At 54.0% G+C, this 19,049-nt stretch overlaps 3 protein-coding genes across 4 annotated transcripts in view; 1 reads left to right on the plus strand and 2 right to left on the minus strand.

Moving 5' to 3' along the window:
- Window positions 1-526: 526 nt before the first annotated feature.
- Window positions 527-6,480, minus strand: LOC308597287 (B-cell differentiation antigen CD72-like). Its single transcript, XM_081213138.1, has 6 exons — window positions 6,019-6,480; window positions 5,631-5,720; window positions 4,600-4,902; window positions 3,572-3,741; window positions 2,622-2,695; window positions 527-1,792 (listed from the first exon to the last, which is right to left on the minus strand). Exons 1-6 carry the CDS (start codon window positions 6,245-6,247, stop codon window positions 1,654-1,656), a joined length of 1,005 nt encoding a protein of 334 aa, XP_081069264.1. The 5' UTR covers window positions 6,248-6,480; the 3' UTR covers window positions 527-1,653.
- Window positions 6,481-9,274: 2,794 nt separating this feature from the next.
- Window positions 9,275-16,344, plus strand: LOC308597620 (uncharacterized protein). Its single transcript, XM_081213484.1, has 5 exons — window positions 9,275-10,406; window positions 11,869-12,240; window positions 13,778-13,927; window positions 15,102-15,251; window positions 15,815-16,344. Exons 2-5 carry the CDS (start codon window positions 11,895-11,897, stop codon window positions 16,156-16,158), a joined length of 990 nt encoding a protein of 329 aa, XP_081069610.1. The 5' UTR covers window positions 9,275-10,406; window positions 11,869-11,894; the 3' UTR covers window positions 16,159-16,344.
- The window catches only part of LOC308597619 (beta-1,3-galactosyltransferase 5-like), an 81,504-nt gene continuing 78,751 nt past the window's right edge, over window positions 16,297-19,049 (minus strand). For both annotated transcript variants that reach the window (XM_081213483.1, XM_081213482.1), the window contains exon 3: window positions 16,297-18,655. In XM_081213483.1, the coding sequence (XP_081069609.1) occupies window positions 17,987-18,655 (669 nt within the window). In that variant the 3' untranslated portion in view covers window positions 16,297-17,986. The remainder of the gene's footprint in view (window positions 18,656-19,049) is intronic.

Here is a 19,049-nt window from a genome sequence, read left to right on the forward strand (position 1 = left end):
GCCAACCTAGCAGTTCAATAGCACGTCAAAGTGCAAGTAGATAAATAGGTACCACTCCGGTGGGAAGGTAAAGGGCGTTTCCGTGCGCTGCTCTGGTTTGCCAGAAGTGGCTTAGTCCTGCTGGCCACATGACGCGGAAGCTGTACGCCGGCTCCCTCGGCCAGTAAAGCGAGATGAGTGCTGCAACCCCAGAGTCGTACGCGACTGGACCTAATGGTCAGGGGTCCCTTTACCTTTACCTTTACTTTAAGTTGAATACCACCCTATTATGGTTCAGTGTTGCATGAAGCATGAGGGCTGGTTGTAAGAGCCTGCCCTGTCCTGCCCTGGACGTCCAGCAAATGAATGTCACTGTGGAGGCCAAGTTCCGATTCTGTGTGTGTGTGTGTGTGAGAGAGAGAGAGAGGGGGGGGGAGGTTGTGTCCACTGATTTGTTACAGCATTTCTCCAAGGAGAGAGACCAGCCATGAGCTCACACTCAGGTCCAATCTTACGTTTATTATTACTATCATTAGTATTGGTATAATCTTCATAATTAGAAATAAAATTTGTTATACGGTTGCCTGAAAGTAACAGTTTCCTGAGTGATCTTACGAAGCAAAAAACAGCAACAACAAACCATAATACAATATCAGAAACACAAAATGCAATAATTTGAATAATGAAATGAAACAAAAAGAACAAGACTTTCCTGCGAGTAGAGAGAGAATAAAGCCATTTGCAACTCACCCTAAACCACCCTTTCCTTTCGTTCCAGATCCAGTACAGTGGTACCTCGGGTTAAGAACTGAATTTGTTCCGGAGGTCCGTTCTCAGCCTGAAACTGTTCTTAACCTGAAGCACCAATTTAGCTAATGGGGCCTCCGCTGTCACTGTGCCGCCGCAGCTCTATTTCTGTTCTCATCCTGAAGAAAAGTTCTTAACCCGAGGTGCTATTTCTGGGTTAGCGGAACTTGAAGTGTCTGTAACCCGAGGTCCCGCTGTAAATGCCTTTGGCAGTGGCCCTCTAGAGGCTGTGTCACCTTGGAAATGTTCCCCTGACCCTCCGGCCTTGGGGAGGGAGAGGAGAGGAGACCCCTCTCTGAAGGGAACCATTCGGAGCCTGACGCTGGAAGGCACAGCTTCCCAAGCTGGTCTTGGTGGTGACACACTTTTTAGACATGCTTCGTTTTGCAACACAGTAATTCATCTTTACTAGCAAACCGGAAGGTGTGTATTCACAGCAGGATGAACAGAAGAGGAATGACCGCTGGGAGGAGCAAAGAGAGAAGAAACGCCCTGGTGCATCTGCAGCAACACAACCGGGCACCTTCCTCTGCCCCAGCTGCAACAAAACATGTCTCTCCCTTATCGGTGTCTACAGCCACAGCTTCTGCTTCTGCTTCTTCTTCTTTGGCGATGCCAACACAGTTGGGAACTGTAGCTCTGTGAAGGGGGTCTCTCCACACCCCAAACAAACTATGGTTCGCAGGATTCGTGGATGGGGGAACCATGGCTGTTACGAGTAGCACAAGACACACATTCAGTGTATGTAGCAGAAAAATTAGGCCTGAGGGCAGGAAGGGGGTTCATTGCTGGGGAAAGGCATGTTGGCTCCTCCAGAGAAGGCCTTGCCTGTCGGGGGTCTTTGGACATATATTGACCTTACTGAGCTCACACTGGCTGTGGATATTGAGCGTTCTTCTCACAGATGTATCTGATTCTTTTTGAACAGTGACACCATTGCAGGGCTCCGTTGCTGATTTGAAGGCAGTTGCCGCTAGAACTGCTACAAGTCCCAATATTTTCAGCTCTAGAAAGACAAAGATGACAGTCAAGGCACAAAGCCCCAATCCCTCCTCACCATTCATCGTTATCTGAGTTTCTGAGCTTCAGCTCTCCCACCAACCCTGCCCATCATTCATTCTGACTGAGGATGATGGAAGTACAGCCCAAAAAGCTCACCTGAGGTCACTGTGACCTCAGCAGATGGGTGGGTGGTGGGTGGGGGGCACCGGTCAAATTTGGCCTAATCCGGTCCCTCAGCCAGATCCACTCTCACACACACTGCCCAATTTACATACCAGATCAGGGCAAGGGAGGGGGGCAAATTAGCTCAGCATCCTGGTCTCACAGGGGCCCATCGGACGCCCCCAACGGGACACTCCAAAGCAATGCTCCCCTCATGTCCTTTCCAGCCCCTGGAGTTCAGAGACTGTGGAGGCAGAGCAGAGCCTTCAGGGTCACTTGGACTGATTTCATATCTGAATTATTGCTTTGCTCCCAAATTATTGTCCTGGAAAGGTTTTGTTTTGAATAGGCTGGGCACATTTTTGAAAAAAAACAAGACTGTCCAGAAAACCTCAAAAAATGGCTCAGTTTCTCCTGGGAAACCAATGGAAACAATTCCACAGAAAGCCCAGTTTTGCCCAGTGAGCAAATGTCAGCCTGGGCTTTCTGCGGAATTGTTTCCATTGGTAAAGAGCGTGTTTCTGTGGGGATGAGCCCTAAAAGAAGGGGAAAGGCTGCAGGCAGCAGATTTGGGGGGGGGGGAGAGGGGCTGACGGAAGGAACTCTGCTCTGTTCAGCCCAAGCAAATTTGACTTGATGGGTAGCAAAGGCACAGTCTCTCTTCCACTTACACTCCAAAATCCGTACCATCAACCCATTTCCAAGAGCCCCAGCTTGTTTTAAGTCCAATCCAGTATTGAGTTCTCTAGGAGAAAGAATAAAATATTAACAGGGAAAGACCTCCTTCCCAATGGATCTCTCCTTCGTCCCTTTTTAAGAGGCTCATATACCGTATGCAGAACCAATACAGTTACTAATAGTCCACAGGTCACCCGTCCCAGAATCCTCCACAAACACCCCTTCCCAGCTCTGGGACTGGAGAGTTGGCTGATCTTATCTCCAGCCAAGGTCTACTGTTGCATCTCTGAGCCCCAATCTCTGAGCGGTGTGAGATCCCAAGGGTTTCAGGCGCTCACCCGGGCTTTGTGTATATGGTCTATTTGCAGTGCACATTTATGCAACCCGAGCCTGTGATGGAGGGGTTCACAGCATCAACACCCCCAAAGTGTCTTGTTTCCCACCACAGCTGCCTTGGATTCCATCGTGCTCGGCCTCTCTGACTTTCTCTGAATTTAGAGGCGTCTAGCACCCCTGACATTCCCTGGTCAGTATACAAAGTCTCACAAATATATACCTCCCCTCCCCCCCCCCGAAGTTCAAAAGTATGACATCTACATCCTCCTGGGCTTCTTGTGGCTTGAGAACACACACAATTCAGTGAGGAAGGCCCACTGGAGGTAATGTATATGGAGCAAAATTGCTCACAGCTTCTTCAGGAGCAGATCCTGTGCACATTCTCCTTCACAATCTACATAGGGGGCTAGAGTGACCCACTGAATCCCCACCAGTTCTATGGTGTTTCTTTGGCAAGAGCTCTGAGAAATCAAGGGGTTATCTCTTTCCTCTTGCTCCCTCTCCTGGTGGATATTTCTTCCTGATCTGTTAGACTCTGGACTTGACTCCCCTGCCCCAGCAGCCCCCTTCCTTAAAGTCTGAGGCATTTGCACCCCAAAGGTATTACCTTATCAATGAATGTGGCACCCCATAATTCTTTTGCACTCCAAGGCTTTAAAACAAGCAGTCGAGATGATTCCTCTTTGCAGACTTCCTGGCTTTCCGCCCAAGTCTTCATTTCCTGTGAAATCCACAGGCATTTCCACCTGAAGAGATTCCATCCACGGGGACAGCAGCCTAAAGAAGACAAGAGAAGGTCAAAGGAAGGCGTTGAGCTGAAAGCCACATGGTCTCAGGCCGGCTTAGGGTGGACCCACTCCAGTGGGACCCAGATCTGTCCCCGTCCATGGGCTGAGAGTCTATGAGGGACTGGGGGTGCATGTTCCCAATCCAGAGACAAGGACCTTCTGAAAAGCACCTGTGTTGGGCCCAGTTCAGACCGCGTGGCAGACCATGTCAGCCGCTGAGCAGAGACTGATAGGAGGAACCCGAGTGCAGGCAGATGCACACACAGAAAGTTGCCCAGTTGCCACATTCTTTCCACCTGTGTGGATGACGTGAATCATGTCCACACAGGATGGGCTATGGGGACACGTAAAAGGTAAAAGACCCCTGGACAGTGAGGTCCAGTCAAAGGCCACTATGGTGTTGAATCAAATCATCTTGCTTCTCAGGCCGAGGGAGCCAACGTTTGTCCACAGACAGCTTTCTGGGTCATGTGGCCACCATGACTAAACCACTTCTGGTGCAACAGAACACCATGATGGAAACCAGAGCGCATGGAAACGCCATTTACCTTCCCACCACAGTGGTACTGATTTATCTACTTGCACTGGGGTGCATTTGAACTGCTAGGTTGGCAGGAGCTGGGACAAAACAACGGGAGCTCACCCCGTTGGGGGATTCGAACCCTAACCCTTATTATTATTATTATTATTATTATTATTATTATTATTATTATTAATAATAATACCCCGCTCATCTGGCTGGATTTCCCCAGCCACTCTGGGCAACTCCCAATCCAATATTAAAAACACAATGCAGCATTCAGCATTCAACATTGCCAGCCTCCTGAGCAGAGTGCAACAGGCATACCAATGTTTTGGCAAGATTTGGTGTCCTCTATACTCTTCATGGTCTGGTCCAGCTGCTGCTGCAGCTTCTCCTTCTCCTTCTGCGTGAGCATCAGGCTCTGGTTGGCTTGCCTCAGCTGCTCCTGCGTCCTGTTCCCGGCAGCCCGGCAGCTCCGGAGGGTCCCGTTGGTGGAGTGGAGCTCCTCCTGGGCCTCTTCCAGCTGGGCCTGGGTCTGGGCCAGGCTGCCCTCCTGGGAGCCCAGTCTCCGTTCCAGGGCACTGACATCTTCCTGCGCCTGCTGCAGCTGCCCTGAGACCTGCCAGTCTGCAGAGCACAAGCAGGGGCAACATGAGAGGAGGAGGAGGAGGGAGCTTCAGGTGCCAGGCAGGCAGCGTGGCAGAGGGGAGCCAGCCTCTGTTGGATGGGGGGAACACAGGCAGCCTTAGCCCATCGGAGCTGCTGCTCAGAGATATGCAAACACGGGCTATGCATGTCTTACGTATTGTACAAACGTTTCCTGCATCAGGGGAGATGATAAGGTGCACTCCTGATGTTGTGGGGTTCCAGCTCCCCTTGACCCTGACCACTGGCCATGCTGCCCAGGCCTGATGGCAACTGGAGTCAATAATAATAATAATAATAATAATAATAATAATAATAATAACAATAATAATAATAATAATAATAATAATAATAATAATAATAATAATAATAATATTTTATTTACACCCTGCCCATCTGGGTAGCTCCCAACAAAATATTAGAAGTACAATGAAACATCAAACATTAAAAGCTTCCCTAAACAGGGCTGCCTTCAGATGTCCTGCTAAAGTCAGATAGTTGTTTATTTCCTTGACATCTGATGGGAGGGCGTTCCACAGGGCGGGTGCCACCACCGAGAAGGCCCTCTGCCTGGAGGGTGCCAGGCTCCCTGTCTCTGAGCTCAGGCTCCAGGGAAAGCTCTGCATCAAATGACTGCAACACCCAAGGGTGCTCTCCCCTCCCCCATTTATCATCTCAATGGGCTTGGGCAGGGGGCACCCGCTACTCACATCGGACCCCCAGTCCTATGGCGGCGGTGAGAAGGAAGAGGCAGGCGGCCAACAATGCCAGGATGGCGTACCAAGACCGACGGTCCGACTCTGGAAGAGAAACTCAGTGGGGTCAGTTTGGGGTTCCTGTGGGATGGGGTCATCCCTCAAAGGAAGCCTGATCCTGGAGGGAGGGCTGTGCGGAGACAGGGAACTGAGTGCAGCCCCCAATTCCCTGTCAGACCCAAGCTTCTCTGCTGCATTTGTGGCCGATCTCATTTGTGGGGAAGCAACAGACTGGCCCCTCCTCTGCAGAGACAAGTAATGGGCCAAAATGCCCCCAAATCCTCCTCCTCCTCCTCATGGCAGGTGGAGGATCCAGGTGGGTTAAGACCTGGCTGGCACTCACCTTTTGTTCCCTCTGTGGCATTGGGAGTCCTCTCCCCCTGGCAGGGGGGTCCCTGGACGTTCTCATAGGTCAGCTCTCCCTCTCCGGGGTCTGGAAGAGGAGCCGAGGGGTCAGTCATGGAGGGGGGCATCTGGATCTGGTCCCCTTGGCTCCACGTACCTTTCTCCTGGCTCCTCTCCGGAGGGGTCTTCATGAACTGCAGGTCAGCGTAGGTCACATCCTGTGCCATCCTGGGGTGGGGAGGCCCTGCTGTGCCTGAACTGATGGCAAAGGGAGAGGTCTGGCTGTCTGGGAGCTCCTGGGCTGCCTGAAGAAAAGATGAAATTGATGGCAAGCGAAAGAAACTGAAATCTGATAGGGTCCATCAACCAACCACAAGCACCAGACTTCCTACAGCACTTGGTGTCTCGTCTATTTGGCATGCAAAGTCAAAGTCTCATGCAAGCCCGTCAAGGGACCCAAGGCATGGCCCCTCGGTGCACAGCCGAGCAGCAGAGTGTTGCAGAAAACATGAGGCTTCCTCTTTCTCAGCTGCTTCCTCCCCCAACTTGGTTGCATTTGTTGGTGGTGCTTTTGTACAGAGCGATATTTCAAGCCCTGGGCATCTGTCAGGGGTGCTTTAGGTGCGATTCCTGCATTGTAGGGGCTGGACTACATGATTCTTGGGGTCCCTTCCAATTCTGGAATTCTATGTTTCCTATGATAGTAGCTATATGGTATTATTATTAATTCAACTTGTTAGGGTGTGATTAACTTGGCTGGGAAACAGGGAAATGTAAAGATCTCTTTTGTTCCACTTGATGGGTGTTTGGTGGAGGGCAAGGGGAACCACGGGGCAGGGTCCAGGATGCTCAGATTACGGCCACCAGACCTCCCCTTACATGATGTAACCATGATGTAGTTTTGGGGGCTGTAATATGGGAATTAGCAGCTAATAAAAGTTTGGGGGCTCTTTTGTTTGGGGCTTCCATCTTATTCCACCTGGTGGCAGGTGGGAGTCCTGTCGCGACCGTCTTCAATCAAGATCAAGCCTCCTGGCTGCTGTTTTGCTCTGGGATTCCTGGCTGGGGTCCTTGTTTTTGTCCAAGGGAGCCCTCAGATTTCTCTGTTAACAAAAGGAACTTAAAAAATTGAAGGCAACATGTGGCATGATTTTTTTAAATAACCAAAATGGTTCTGCCTGCAGTCCATCCCCCATCAAAGGCTAGACCACTTATGGAATGGATGCTGCCCCCCCCCGACATATAGCCCCCTGCAAGCACTAGGGAAGGGGAATGTTGTTAACCTCCCCCTCGGGTGTTTGTTTTCCTTCCCTTTTTCACTTTCTCTCATTCCTGCCCCCCCCCTTCCATCCTGGAGCCCAAGGCAATGCAGATGTGGCTCCCAGGCAGGTGCTGCCAGAAACCAATCTGAAAATAAGAAGAGCCTGCAGCTGGATCAGGCCAACGCCCCATCCTGGCCAGTATCCTGCCCCCCCCCAGTGGCCAACCGGATGTCTCCTATGGGAAACCCGCAAGCAGGATTTGAGCACCAGAGAATATCCCCTTCCTATGGCTTCCAGCAACTGGGATTTGGAAGCGCTGCTGCCCCCAGCTGTGACCACTGTGGCCAGGATCCATGGACAGAGCCCTCTCCCCCTCCAGGGATTCCTCTCATCCTCTTTTAGCCGCCCAATTTGGTAGCCATCTCTGCCTCCTGGGGGTTCCACACTTTAACTGCGCTGCGTGAAGACGGTCTTTCTCTTGTCTGTCCTGAATCTTCCAACATTCACCTTCATTGGAGGTCCATCAAGTCTAGAGCCAGCGCTTCATTTCAGAAAGGTGGTTGCCTCTTTTGCCTTCAGACACACACCACCCTATGACCAAAACATCCCCTAACTCCACCTGCAGGGGAAGATTGTGGGATGCCAACGGGTGGAGTGATCCTGAGTGCAAAAACTGCATGGCGGATAAGCTAAGGTTACCAGATTTTTTTTCAATGAATCTGGGGACACTTTAACTAACTAACTAACTAACTAACTAACTAACTAACTAACTAACTAACTAACTAACTAACTAACTAACTAACTAACTACACATTCGGGACGTTGATGCTGCAGCGATGGCGGTGGCAGAGGGGCAGCCTCCTCCTTGACCTCAACCGCCACGTTTCCCCTTCCTCCGAGGCTTCTATCTCCTTTCTCCATGAACCTGGGCAGCCCCTGAGTTGTTGGTTCTTCGGTGGTGGTGGTGGTGGGGAAGCGGTGTGCGGTGGGTCAGGCATGGAAGGGGAGAAGGAGGGCTGAGAGTGGCAGCAGAGGGGAGGCTCAGGCAGCACGATGCCTCCCTTTCCATCGGAGCAGCCCCAATCCCATTCCTACTTGTGTGCAAGTGGGAGGGGGCAAGGATCCCTCAGCTGGGAAGGGAGGCTTCCTGTTGCCTAACTGAGAGATCCCTGCCCCCTCCTGCTTGCTTGCACGCAAGTAAGAGTTGTGAGGCTGCTCCGATAGACAGCATGAAGCCTCCCTTCGCAGCTTAGTTGCTGGGGTCAGGGAAGGTGGAGGGAGCCCGGAAGCCGCATCTTGGAGCCTCTGCACCACCATCATACGGGGACTTCCGAGCAGCTCCTGAAGTCAGCCAGAGCCAACTGCTGCAGGCTGCTGAGACGGCTGCTGATGCGTTTCCTGGGGACATTAGATGAAATCCGGGGATATTCCGGGGATGGAATTTGTCCATGGACTTATTCACAAATCCAGGGACATCTGGTATCCCTAGGATAAGCGCTGATCCTTCCCCGCCTGCCCCCAACTTTGCCTCTTTTGAAACAGGAAGTTTGCTGGAGGGCTCCTTTTTCACATGCCCTGAGGGTGCTTCCTCCGGAAAGGAGGGCTGCTTTCTGCTCTGCAACCGTTGCTAGCTGTATGCCAGCTGCGATATTGTAAGTCGGGACCCCCTCCCATTTGGGGAGGGGGCAGAGCTCTAATTGTTACATTGCTGCATTGTGCTGTGGATGAACACCTGATCTGTGGGTGCCTCTGGGACCCAATTCATCTGTGGGGCATTGCAGTGCAAGGAGGGTGTCACTATTTAGCTGGAATGAAGGCGTGTGCTGGCACCGGATATGGTTCTGGGGACTGAGAAGGCCTGTGTCTCTGATGCGCTCCACAGGCGTGCGCCACTTAACACACAGCTTCTGCTTTGGGATGGGGTTCAGCTGGAACCAAACCCCCAAATGTGGTGACCATGACAGGGTCCCTGCTAAAGAACCCCCCCCCCCCACTGACTCCAGGCCCAAGAACAGGAGCAACAGCATCCCAAAGGGGTTTCGCCAGTCCTGGTGTTCTGAACCGCAGACCCAAAGGAGGACTCGTGGGAGTGGCTGGGTGCAGGGATACCAAAAAAGGATGTGGAAACATTGGAGTGATCAGTTCTAGTGCTTTGTTCAAGACAGGTGCAGACCTGCAGCAAATCAGCCGGGCCTCCCAGGCTTTCCAGACACAGGACGGAGACAGAATCCAGGAGGGGGCTTGTCCACACCCAAGTCAATGTGCAGGTATTCATTAGACACAAAGCAGCAGACATCGCTTTGACCAGGACTTCCCCTCGCTTCACCTGACCAGATGAGGGCATAGGTGCCAAATACCCCAATCCTACAGGTAGCTCCTCTTTCTGGACTCAGAGCCCAGCACCCCAAGATCACAGATAAGGCAAAGCCAGCTAATAATAATATTTATTATTTATACCCCCATCCATCTGGCTGGATTTCCCCAGCCACTCTGGGCGGCTCCCCACAAAATATTAAAAACCAAGAATATCAAAGCAAATAAATATCAATACAGATGAGCTCATTGCTGCAACCACTACCAGTTAATTGTGGGCTATCTTGACCACCAAGATGGTGTTTGCAGAGCTTCTGGAACAGTCTGCCTTTGGTTCAACCCCCCCTGGAGCCTTGTCGGAGCAGGTGCCAGGTGAGCTGCAGGGAGCAAGCAGCTGCAAAGGCCCTCTCCCTTCTTGCCACCCTGAGAACCTAAGGCTGAAGCTGGATCAGGCCAGTGGCGCCTCTAGTCCAGCCTCCTGTCCTGTCCTCCCAGTGGCCGGCCAGATGCCCTCAAGGGAGGCCCCCAGGCAGCGCCCCAGAGCAAGAGCCCCTCCCCTCTGCTTTCCAGCCACTGCCCTTCAGACGCGCGGCTGCCTCTGGCCCGGGAGACCGAGCCCGGCCATTGTGGCTGCAGCCCAAGCCGGCCTCCTCCTCCAGGGATGCCCCGGTCCAGGTGGGCGACCATCGCTGCCTCCCGAGGGGGCGAGATCCGCAGTTTAAGGCTGCGCTGCGCGGAGAAGGACCCTCTCCGAGCTTCCTTGGGAGGGGGCGCAGGCAGGGCTGCCTCCGGGGGCGGCCTCGGGGTCCAGGTAGGTTGGCACGGGAGGAGAAGGGCTTCTTCCCTCAGGGTTGGGGTCCAGCCAGGGCGGCCGCGTTGCGCAGCTGGGAGAGGAGGGAGGCTTCCGGGACCCTGGCTGCCCCCCGAAGGGGTTCCCCCGGCCAAGGGTCCAGTCGCGCTCGCTTGCTGGCAGAGGCGCGGCGGGTGCAGCCCCCGGACAGACCGGGCGGGGTCGTCGTCGTTGCTGCTGCTGCCCTCGCCGCCTCCGCGCGCGCCCGGGTCCTGCGCAGCCTCGCCCGGCCCGGCCATGCGGAGCCCCGAGCCTCGTCGCCGCGGGCGGGGGCAGCTGCAGGCGAGGGACCGGGCGCGGCCGGGCATCCGCAGAGCCGCCGCTGGCCAGAGCGCAGAGGCAGGTAAGGCGCGCCGGAGCCGGGAGAGGCGGGCGGGCGGGCACGCTGGCGCTCCCTTCCCCGCCGGGCGCGCGCCTTGCCCTTGGCCGGGCAGCTCAGCTGCAGCCCCGGCAGGGAAGGAGGATGGGCGGGCGGGCGGGCGGGCGGAGCCCGGGAGTCGCGCTCCTGCTCGCGGCAGAAGACAGGGCCTCTGAGCGTGTGCAGAGGGTCGCCCGCCAGCTGCTGCGCGCTCTGGAAAAACAAAGGGCTGCCGGAAGCGGCCTCGGGCCTTCAGTCCCTTCGGGGGCCCAGAAGTGGCGCAAGGAGGCCTGGCCGGGGGCCGGGTGGGCAGAGAAGGTGGCCCCCACGCTGCCGCTCGCCAAGCCTAGCCCAGATAGAGTGGCAGGGGGAAATCTCCTCCGCAACTGCAGGCGCCGCTCTCCATGAACGGCGATTCCCCCATGCAGCTTGGCAGGGCTTATTCCTCTGCCTGGTCCCGCCAGCTCAGAACTGGTCCTTCTGCATGCCAGACAGGTGCCCTTCCCTCCAGACGGAGGGGCATACCAGGCTGGCCTTGTGCTGGGCCATGCAGCTGAGCATTGTTGACACTGGCTGGCAGAGGCTCTCTCCCAGGTTTCAGGCAGGGCACCTTCCCAGCCCACCTGGCGATGCCAGCAGAGACCCCCGAGCTGGGGCCCCACGTGGGAAATGGCCATAGGGCCAGTCAGAGTCCAGCTGGCTCAGTATTGTCTCCCCAGTGGGAGGCAAGTGAGCAGGACCTGCTGCTGGGAAACTGGGAATTGTGAGGTGGGGGGAGTCCAGGGACCACATTCAGGGATGCTGAAGAGGGAGGCAGGCAGGCAGGCTGCCAGAGGAGGGAGCTGTCTGGGGTCAAGGGGAATCTGAGGCCCAAGGCAGGAGGTCTTGCAGGGGTCTCATCATTGCCTGCATGGGGGAGCCTGATGGTGGCAGCAAAGGGGAGTCTGGTGCAACTCCCCCCCCCCCAGCAGAGCTCCCTGGTTTCCTGCTGACCCTGGGCCCATCTGGCTCCTTCCTGGTGCCCGCCCTGGTCCTGCGAGCCCCTTCCTTCCGTCTTCCCTGCAGGTGCCCAGCCCACGGAGCCGCCCTGAATGATGCCCAGGGGCCGTGCCTGGACCCAGCAGGAGATCGCCTGCCTCCTGGCGTTCATCGGAGGCTGCCGGCAGGTGACGCTGCTGATGGCCTCCACCTCGCGCCCCAACGAGGCCCTCTGGCGAGACATCTCCCGCCGGCTGGCCCTGGCTGGCTACAGCCGCAACGTGGCCCAGTGCCGCTCCAAGTGGAAGGCCCTTAAGCAGGCCTTCTACTCCGAGTGGGAGACCCGGAGGCAGCAGGCTGGGGGGCGACCCGCCCCACAGGCACCCCCCCACTACAAGACCATGAAGAGGATCTGGGAAGCCGCGGGGAGACCTGTCTTCGGGGAGAGGCGCCTGCCAGGTAAGGGAGCCTCCTCTCCCCCTTGCCCCCCTTCCTTAGCCAGCTTTGGGGTGGGCTTCAGGGGAGCCCTGGTCCTCTCTGCACCACCCAGGATTTGGGGGATGTGAACAGGTACTGTGGCAGAAAGAGGCAGGTGGTGGGAGAGGAGGGGTGAGAGAGCAACATCAGAGGCCTCCCTACTCTTGTCCCCCCCCCCCCCGGGGGGGTATTTTTTAGTCAGGAACAGGAAGGAACAAACCCTCTCAGTTTGAGCAGGTGCTGTTACCTGTACAAACATTTTATCCACAAGAATGAGGGAGAGACTCATTTTTTAAAAAAAAGAGAGAGAGAGAGACCAGAAATGCCCTGGATTTGCAAAGGATGGAGCTGTGTGGCCTCAAGCCATGACAATTTCTCTACTTACTGGCCCCATCTGAAGGTAACTGGGAATAATAATAATAATAATAATAATAATAATAATAATAATAATTTATTTATACCCCGCCCATCTGGCTGGGTTTCCCCAGCCACTCTGGGCGGCTTCCATAAAAACCAAAAATACAATAAAATATCACACGTTAAAAACTTCCCTGAACAGGGCTGCCTTAAGATGTCTCCTGAATGTCAGGTAGTTGTTTATCGCTTTGACATCTGCTGGAAGGGCGTTCCACAGGGCGGGCGCCGCTACCGAGAAGGCCCTCTGCCTGGTTCCCTGTAGCTTTCCTTCTCGCCAGTGCCTGGGTCCTGGACAATGGCTTGGCAACACAGGGGTGCATGTGGGGGGGTCTGGGGCATACCCAGGCCTAATGCTTTTTTTTAAAAATGGGGATCGAGAGAAGCTGGCAGAGAGAGAGAGAGAGAGAGAGAGAGAGACATGAGCAGAAGAAAAAGGCTGGCATGGGTCTGGAGCTGCGACCTGCCTCTGTCTCTGGAAGCTGTGGTGGGATGATTGGCTCCAGCGCCCTGCAGCAAGGCAGATCCATTCCAGCCTTTTTCTTCTGCTCGTATCTATCTCTGTCTTGTGGTTCTTCCTCCATCCAAGCACCACTTGCCACCCCCAGACCAGTGGGGGTGAGGGGCTGCTTTTGTGGCAGAAGGGACTATTCTGCCCTCAGCCCCCCAGATCTGCCCTGCTTCTGCTCAGCTTGGCATGGGGCTTTTTCTCCTGCTTGGCCTTGTAGACCACTCTTGTTGAAGTTCTTTTGCCTCTTTACCTCTCCCTTGCCCTTTTTTGTTTGCTTGTCATTCCTCCCCTCCTTTGTTGAAATATGTATTTTTTAAAAATCCCAGAATGCCCATTCTAATCAAATGTGCTGCTCGCATCTGTGCTTGTCAACTGCTGTCCTGCTTGGTTACCTGGTTACCTGTAGTCCATTGTGTTGGACTACAGCTCCCATCAGCTCTGGGCAGCACAGCTCTGCTGCCGCCAGCATCCTATGTCCATGCAGGCTGTGCCTGATGGGAGTTGTAGTCCAAACCAATGGGAGGACATGGGAGGACACCAGGTTGCCAATGGCTGTCCTATGAGATTTGCCTTACGAGTCCATTTTCCTTCCAGATCTAGGGAAGCTGCCTCCCCACGAGGACGGGGGCGATCCAGAGGCCAAGCCGTCTCTGCCCTTGCCACCAGAGATGGCAGGCAGCAAAACCCAGGATCTGTGCGGTGGGAGACGGTTGTCTTGCTCAGCTTCTGCGTGTCAGGCTCCTGGTAGGTGTGTAGCTGAAAGCAGGGAGGGGAGAACCCACCAAGGAATCTCCCAAGGCTGCAGAATCTGCTCCTCTGTTGGAGAGGCAGTGATGGCCACCAATGTGAATGGCTTTAAAAGAGGAAGAGACAAACTCCTGGAGGAGGAGAGGGAGATCCGTGGCCACTAAGCTGTGTTGGCTCTGCTCTGCCTCCATGGTCAGAGCCTGCAATGCTTCTGAATACAGAGGTCCCTTGGTTCTCAAACTGAATCTGTTCCGGAAGTCCATTCCAAAACCAAAGCGTTCCAAAACCAAGGCACGCTTTCCCATAGAAAGTCATGCAAAATGGGTTAATCCGTTTCAGACTTTTAATAACAATCCCCCAAACAGCAATTTAACATGAATTTTGCTATCTAAAGAGACCACTGATGCATAAAATGAAAGCAATAAACAATGTACACTGAAAAATGAAAGTAATAAACAATGCAGTTCATGCAATCAATCAGAAGCCGAACTGGGTCACACACACACACACACACACACACACACACACACACAGAGAGAGAGAGAGAGAGAGAGAGAGAGAGAGAGAGAGAGAGAGAGAGCCACAAAAACACAAAATAGCAAAAACACAGACCTCAGTCAAAATAAAAAAAATTCCTTCCAGTAGCACCTAAAAGACCAACTAAGTTAGTTCTTGGTATGAGCTTTCGTGTGCATGCACACTTCACACGAAAGCTCATACCAAGAACTAACTTAGTTGGTCTTTAAGGTGCTACTGGAAGGAATTTTTTTATTTTGACTATGGCAGACCAACACGGCTACCTACCTGTAAACAGACCTCAGTGTAACACTCAAAATGGAAGTGTGGCACTTAAATCAGAAGCATAACACGCAAAACGGGGTATGTTCAACTTCCGAAAAAATTTCGCAAACTGGAACACTTACTTCTGGGTTTGCAGTGTTTGGGTCCCAAGTTGTTTGAGAACTAAGGCACCACTGTATCATTTGCTGGAAACCACAGGAAGGGGGAGTCGCTCTTATGCTCGGGTCCTGATTTTGGGTTTCCCAGTGGGGCAGCTGGTTGCTGGACTAGATGGGCCCCTGGCCTGACCCAGCAGACTCTTCTTCGGCTCTTAAGGAGAGAAGGGTTGCCTGCAGGAGTTGAACCACGAGCCCTTTGCCGAATCTTGCAGATTCCCCCTCTGCCTGCGAGGGCTCCTTGAGGCCCTTGCTAGGGAGCCCAGACCAGCCAGCCTGCGCTGCAGAGAAGGACTCGCCTGAGACTGCAAGAGAGGAAGAGGCGGCAGCGGACGATGGGCAGCCCTCTGGGCCAGACAGCCAAGGTGAGCATCACTTCTTTGCTTTGAATGCTCCAAAAACAGGTGGGGTTGAAAGCACCCCAACATCACTGAAGCACACCTTTGTGTTGGTCTTCTGCAACTCCACATTCTCCCAATATCCCTCGGCTGTGGCAAGGTGTGATTTGACATGCAGCACTTCAGGCCCATCTAGGGAAAAGTTTATGTTGTTGTTTTTACAGATTTTGGGGTCCTATTGAAGGGAATGAGAAAAATGAAAAAGGACACAAACTGCCTGGGGCCCAAGTGACCCCACAAACAACTGCTGCAGTTCCTTCCTTACTTTTCATGTCTGCAGATGCTCAGCTCAGAATCTCTTTCCGTTTCTTCCGGGAAGAGAATGCATTCATACAAGGCAATTTGCTCACCTTCCCTGATGGGCATTTACAAATGGCATAGGACCCCCCCCCCCAGGCTTACAAATCTCCTTCTGAAATCTACAGAAAATGTGTCCGTTCTCTCTGGTGCTTTTGGAGAGGTCCCCCTTGGGTGGTGTCTCTGCCCAGGCCCCCTCCCCTCTTGCTCCCGCCTCCTCTCTCCCCTCTCAGGGCCCGGCATCGTCAGCCTCCTGCAGAGCATGCAGCAGATCCTGGTGCAGATCCTGCGCACGTCGCGGCAGCAGCAGCTCCTCCTGGAAAGCCTGGCCAGCGACACTGTCTCCCACCTGCACGTCATCTCGGACAACCTGGTGCAGGTGGGCGAGACTCTGCACGAGTTGCTGCTCCACAGCCACGCGCACTCGGCCGATCCGTACGGCATCCGCACCCCTCTCCACGGGGGCCCATCCCAGCCCTGTTCCCCGGGGGCCCCACCTGCCTCTCCCCTCCTCAAGGAAGAAACTTGGCTGCTGCCTGCCGCTGGCTTCCGACCTCACGGCTCGGCCCCACCCTGAGCCACCTCCCTCTCCCAAGTTTTTGAGACTCCATCAGATTTGGGCAGGGGCAGCACAAGGGACTCCATTTGCCCCACTGTGCTGAGGGGGGGGGCATTTTCCAAGGTCAGTGTTTGTATCCTTACAGAAAAGCCTCCAGACTTTTGTAAAATTTTATTTTTTCAATAAAATTTGAAAATGAGGAAATGTATTATGCCTCTTTCCTGTGCAGAAACCTCAGAGTGGTGTTCAGAAATGGAGGGCTGAGAATATCCTGGCATGTTTGGGAGGGACATGTTATTCTACTCTTCTTGACATCCTAGCTTTCAACGTGCAGGGATTTATTTATTTACAGTGGAACCTTGGGTTGCGGACGTAATCCGTGAGGGAGGCACGACCGCAACCTGCAGTGTTCGTAAACTGCAGCACCGTGTCTGCGCATGCACGTGACGTGATTTAGCGCTTCTGCGCATGCACGAGTGGCAAAACCCGGAAGTAACCCTTTCCGGTACTTCCAGGTTTCCCATGGTCCGCAACCTGAAAACATGTAACCCGAAGCGTTTGTAACCCGAAGTACCACTGTATTGCTTTTACTTCACTTTTATAAGCCTTTGCCTAGAGTCTGAAGTGGTGTGACACAGGCTTATTCCACAGGAGAACCAGAACCATTTCTGAACCGAAGCTGATTGCTGCAAAATTATAAGCCTTGAAGGAGATAAAAGGCAGATAGCATCCCCCAAGGGGGAAGAAACCCTCCGTCCATTAGCACTCATGACTCTGGGTCTTTCTGAAGGGCCAAGGGCTGTGTGCGCTTGCCCTCCAGCCCCCCAGCGTGGGGAGAGAATATCTTGCCCCATTCATTTGCAGCTTGCAGCACCAACAAGCTGAGCTGACTGTTCCAGGCAGGGGGTGTGGGGGTGGGTGTGTCCCCTCCTCCCCTTCACCCAAAAAGCACCACTTTACAGATCAGAAACCACGGATGGGCTATAAAATACTGGGAGGAGCTGGGATGAGTTTCTAGTTGAAATTAGTAATCCTAATGAGTAATATTAGGATTAGTTGTTGATTAGGATTAGGGTTAGGATTAGCATGTGTTGTTAATAATGCCTGTTTGCAGAATCTCAAAATTGTAGATTGGGAAAGGACTCAAAGGCCCATTTAGTCTGACCTCTGCAATGCAAGAATTGCTGCTAAAATGCAGGAATTGCAGCTATTCAGTGCCTCGCAGTCCCTCTCTCACATGGTCGGAGGTCGGCTGTCCTGAAATAGGTCGGGGGGGGGGGGTGCCTGAGTGGCTCCTGGCAAAACAGCCGCCCCCTCTGCTCCCTGAAGTGCCACTATATGTGTGAGGGGAGGGCGTTTTGCCCAACTGATGCAGAGTTTCCTGCAGGCTTCGCAGTCCTCATTCCGGCTGCTGCAACAGGCACAAAGAAAGCCCCCAGTGCTGGATCACATCCTCCAGGTATGGGGCGCTCCAGGTCCAAGTCCAGTGACAAGGCCCTCCCTCTGCCTGGGATGTTGGAGAGCTGCTGCCGGTCAGAGTGGGCCGTGTTGGGCCAGATGGGCCAAGGGTGCCTGGCAGCCTTGAAGGTGGAGCCTCGTTTCTTCCTGGGGCTCCCTTTTTGCCAAGAGGCCCTTGGCACTTCCAGGCTCTGCTGGGCCTACAGAATATTGTGTGTTTCCTTTACATCCCACCTTTCCGCCAAAAATGCCAGCAGGACTTGCTTTCTCCAGCAGGAGGTTGGTGTTGGGGAAGGAGCCTGAGGAGGACAGCGCTAGGCTCTTTCTGCAATCCGCACTCGGAGCAGGAGGAGGGCAAGGGCCCCCCCCCAATGCTGTGTTCTCCAGCTCACCACCTGGTGACCTCCGGCCTGTCTCTGCAGGCGTGCCGGGCTTCCTGCATTCTCCGCGTGGCCAGCTCCTGCTCTGGCGCACTGAGGCTGTGGATCACCATCAGATAGCGGAAGTTGCACACTCGCCACCTGGCGTTCTGCTTGGCAAAGCGGGCGCTGGACTTGGGCCGCAGCCCGGCCCGCTGAGCCAAGATGCCCACGTAGGCGTCTTCCACTGGGATGGGCGGGACGCTCTCTGCCGCCCGCAGGACCCTCGCGGCTGCATCCAGGGACAGGATGTAGCCGATGCCGCTGGCGTACGGTGGGTATTCTTCCGGGTGATAAGCTTCCCTTGGCACGTACCACTTGCTGGAGGGATGCCGGATGACTTTCCGCTTCTCCCGGGCAAAGACGGAGCCTGCATAGAGGCTGCTCCGGAGGGTGTTTTGCCTGGCCAGGAACGCCGGCAGCTGCTCGGTGTTGACAAAGCAGTCGTCGTCTGTCTTGAGGAGGTAGCTGGGCCGGCAGCGGCCGAGGGCCCACCGGACGCCATGCAGGACCTTCAAGGTGAGGTTGCGGTAGGTGTCCAGGTAATTCCCCACCAGGACATCCCCAAAGTCCTCCTGCTCTTGCTGGATCTGCCGGGAGGCCTCCTCACCTGCGCTCCGGCCTACCAGGAACACGACCTGCCAAAGAAGTTGAAAAATATCTTCATGTACCGTATGTGATAATGGCAGCGAGAGTCTTAATAGCACAAGGATGGAAGAACAAGGAAATCCCGACTAGAGAATCATGGCAAGAGAAACTGATGGACTATGCAGAATTGGCAAAATTGACACATAAACTACAGGACAAGGATGACTGTGACTTTAAAGATGAATGGGAACCCTTTAGAAAGTATCTAAAGATGCAACAAAGTGAACTGGACTCCTTGGCAGGTTTTGAATAACACTCACAAACCTTTTATTGATAATAACCAGTTAGACAAATTAAGGATTTATACAATTTTGTAACATGCAGAGAATAGAATTTATAGAGAAACCAGAGATTGGAACTGAGGGAAGTCAAGGGGGCGGGGCG

The sequence above is a fragment of the Podarcis bocagei genome (assembly GCF_964188305.1).
Source record: "Podarcis bocagei genome assembly, chromosome: 11".
Classification (NCBI taxonomy): Eukaryota; Metazoa; Chordata; class Lepidosauria; order Squamata; family Lacertidae; genus Podarcis; species Podarcis bocagei.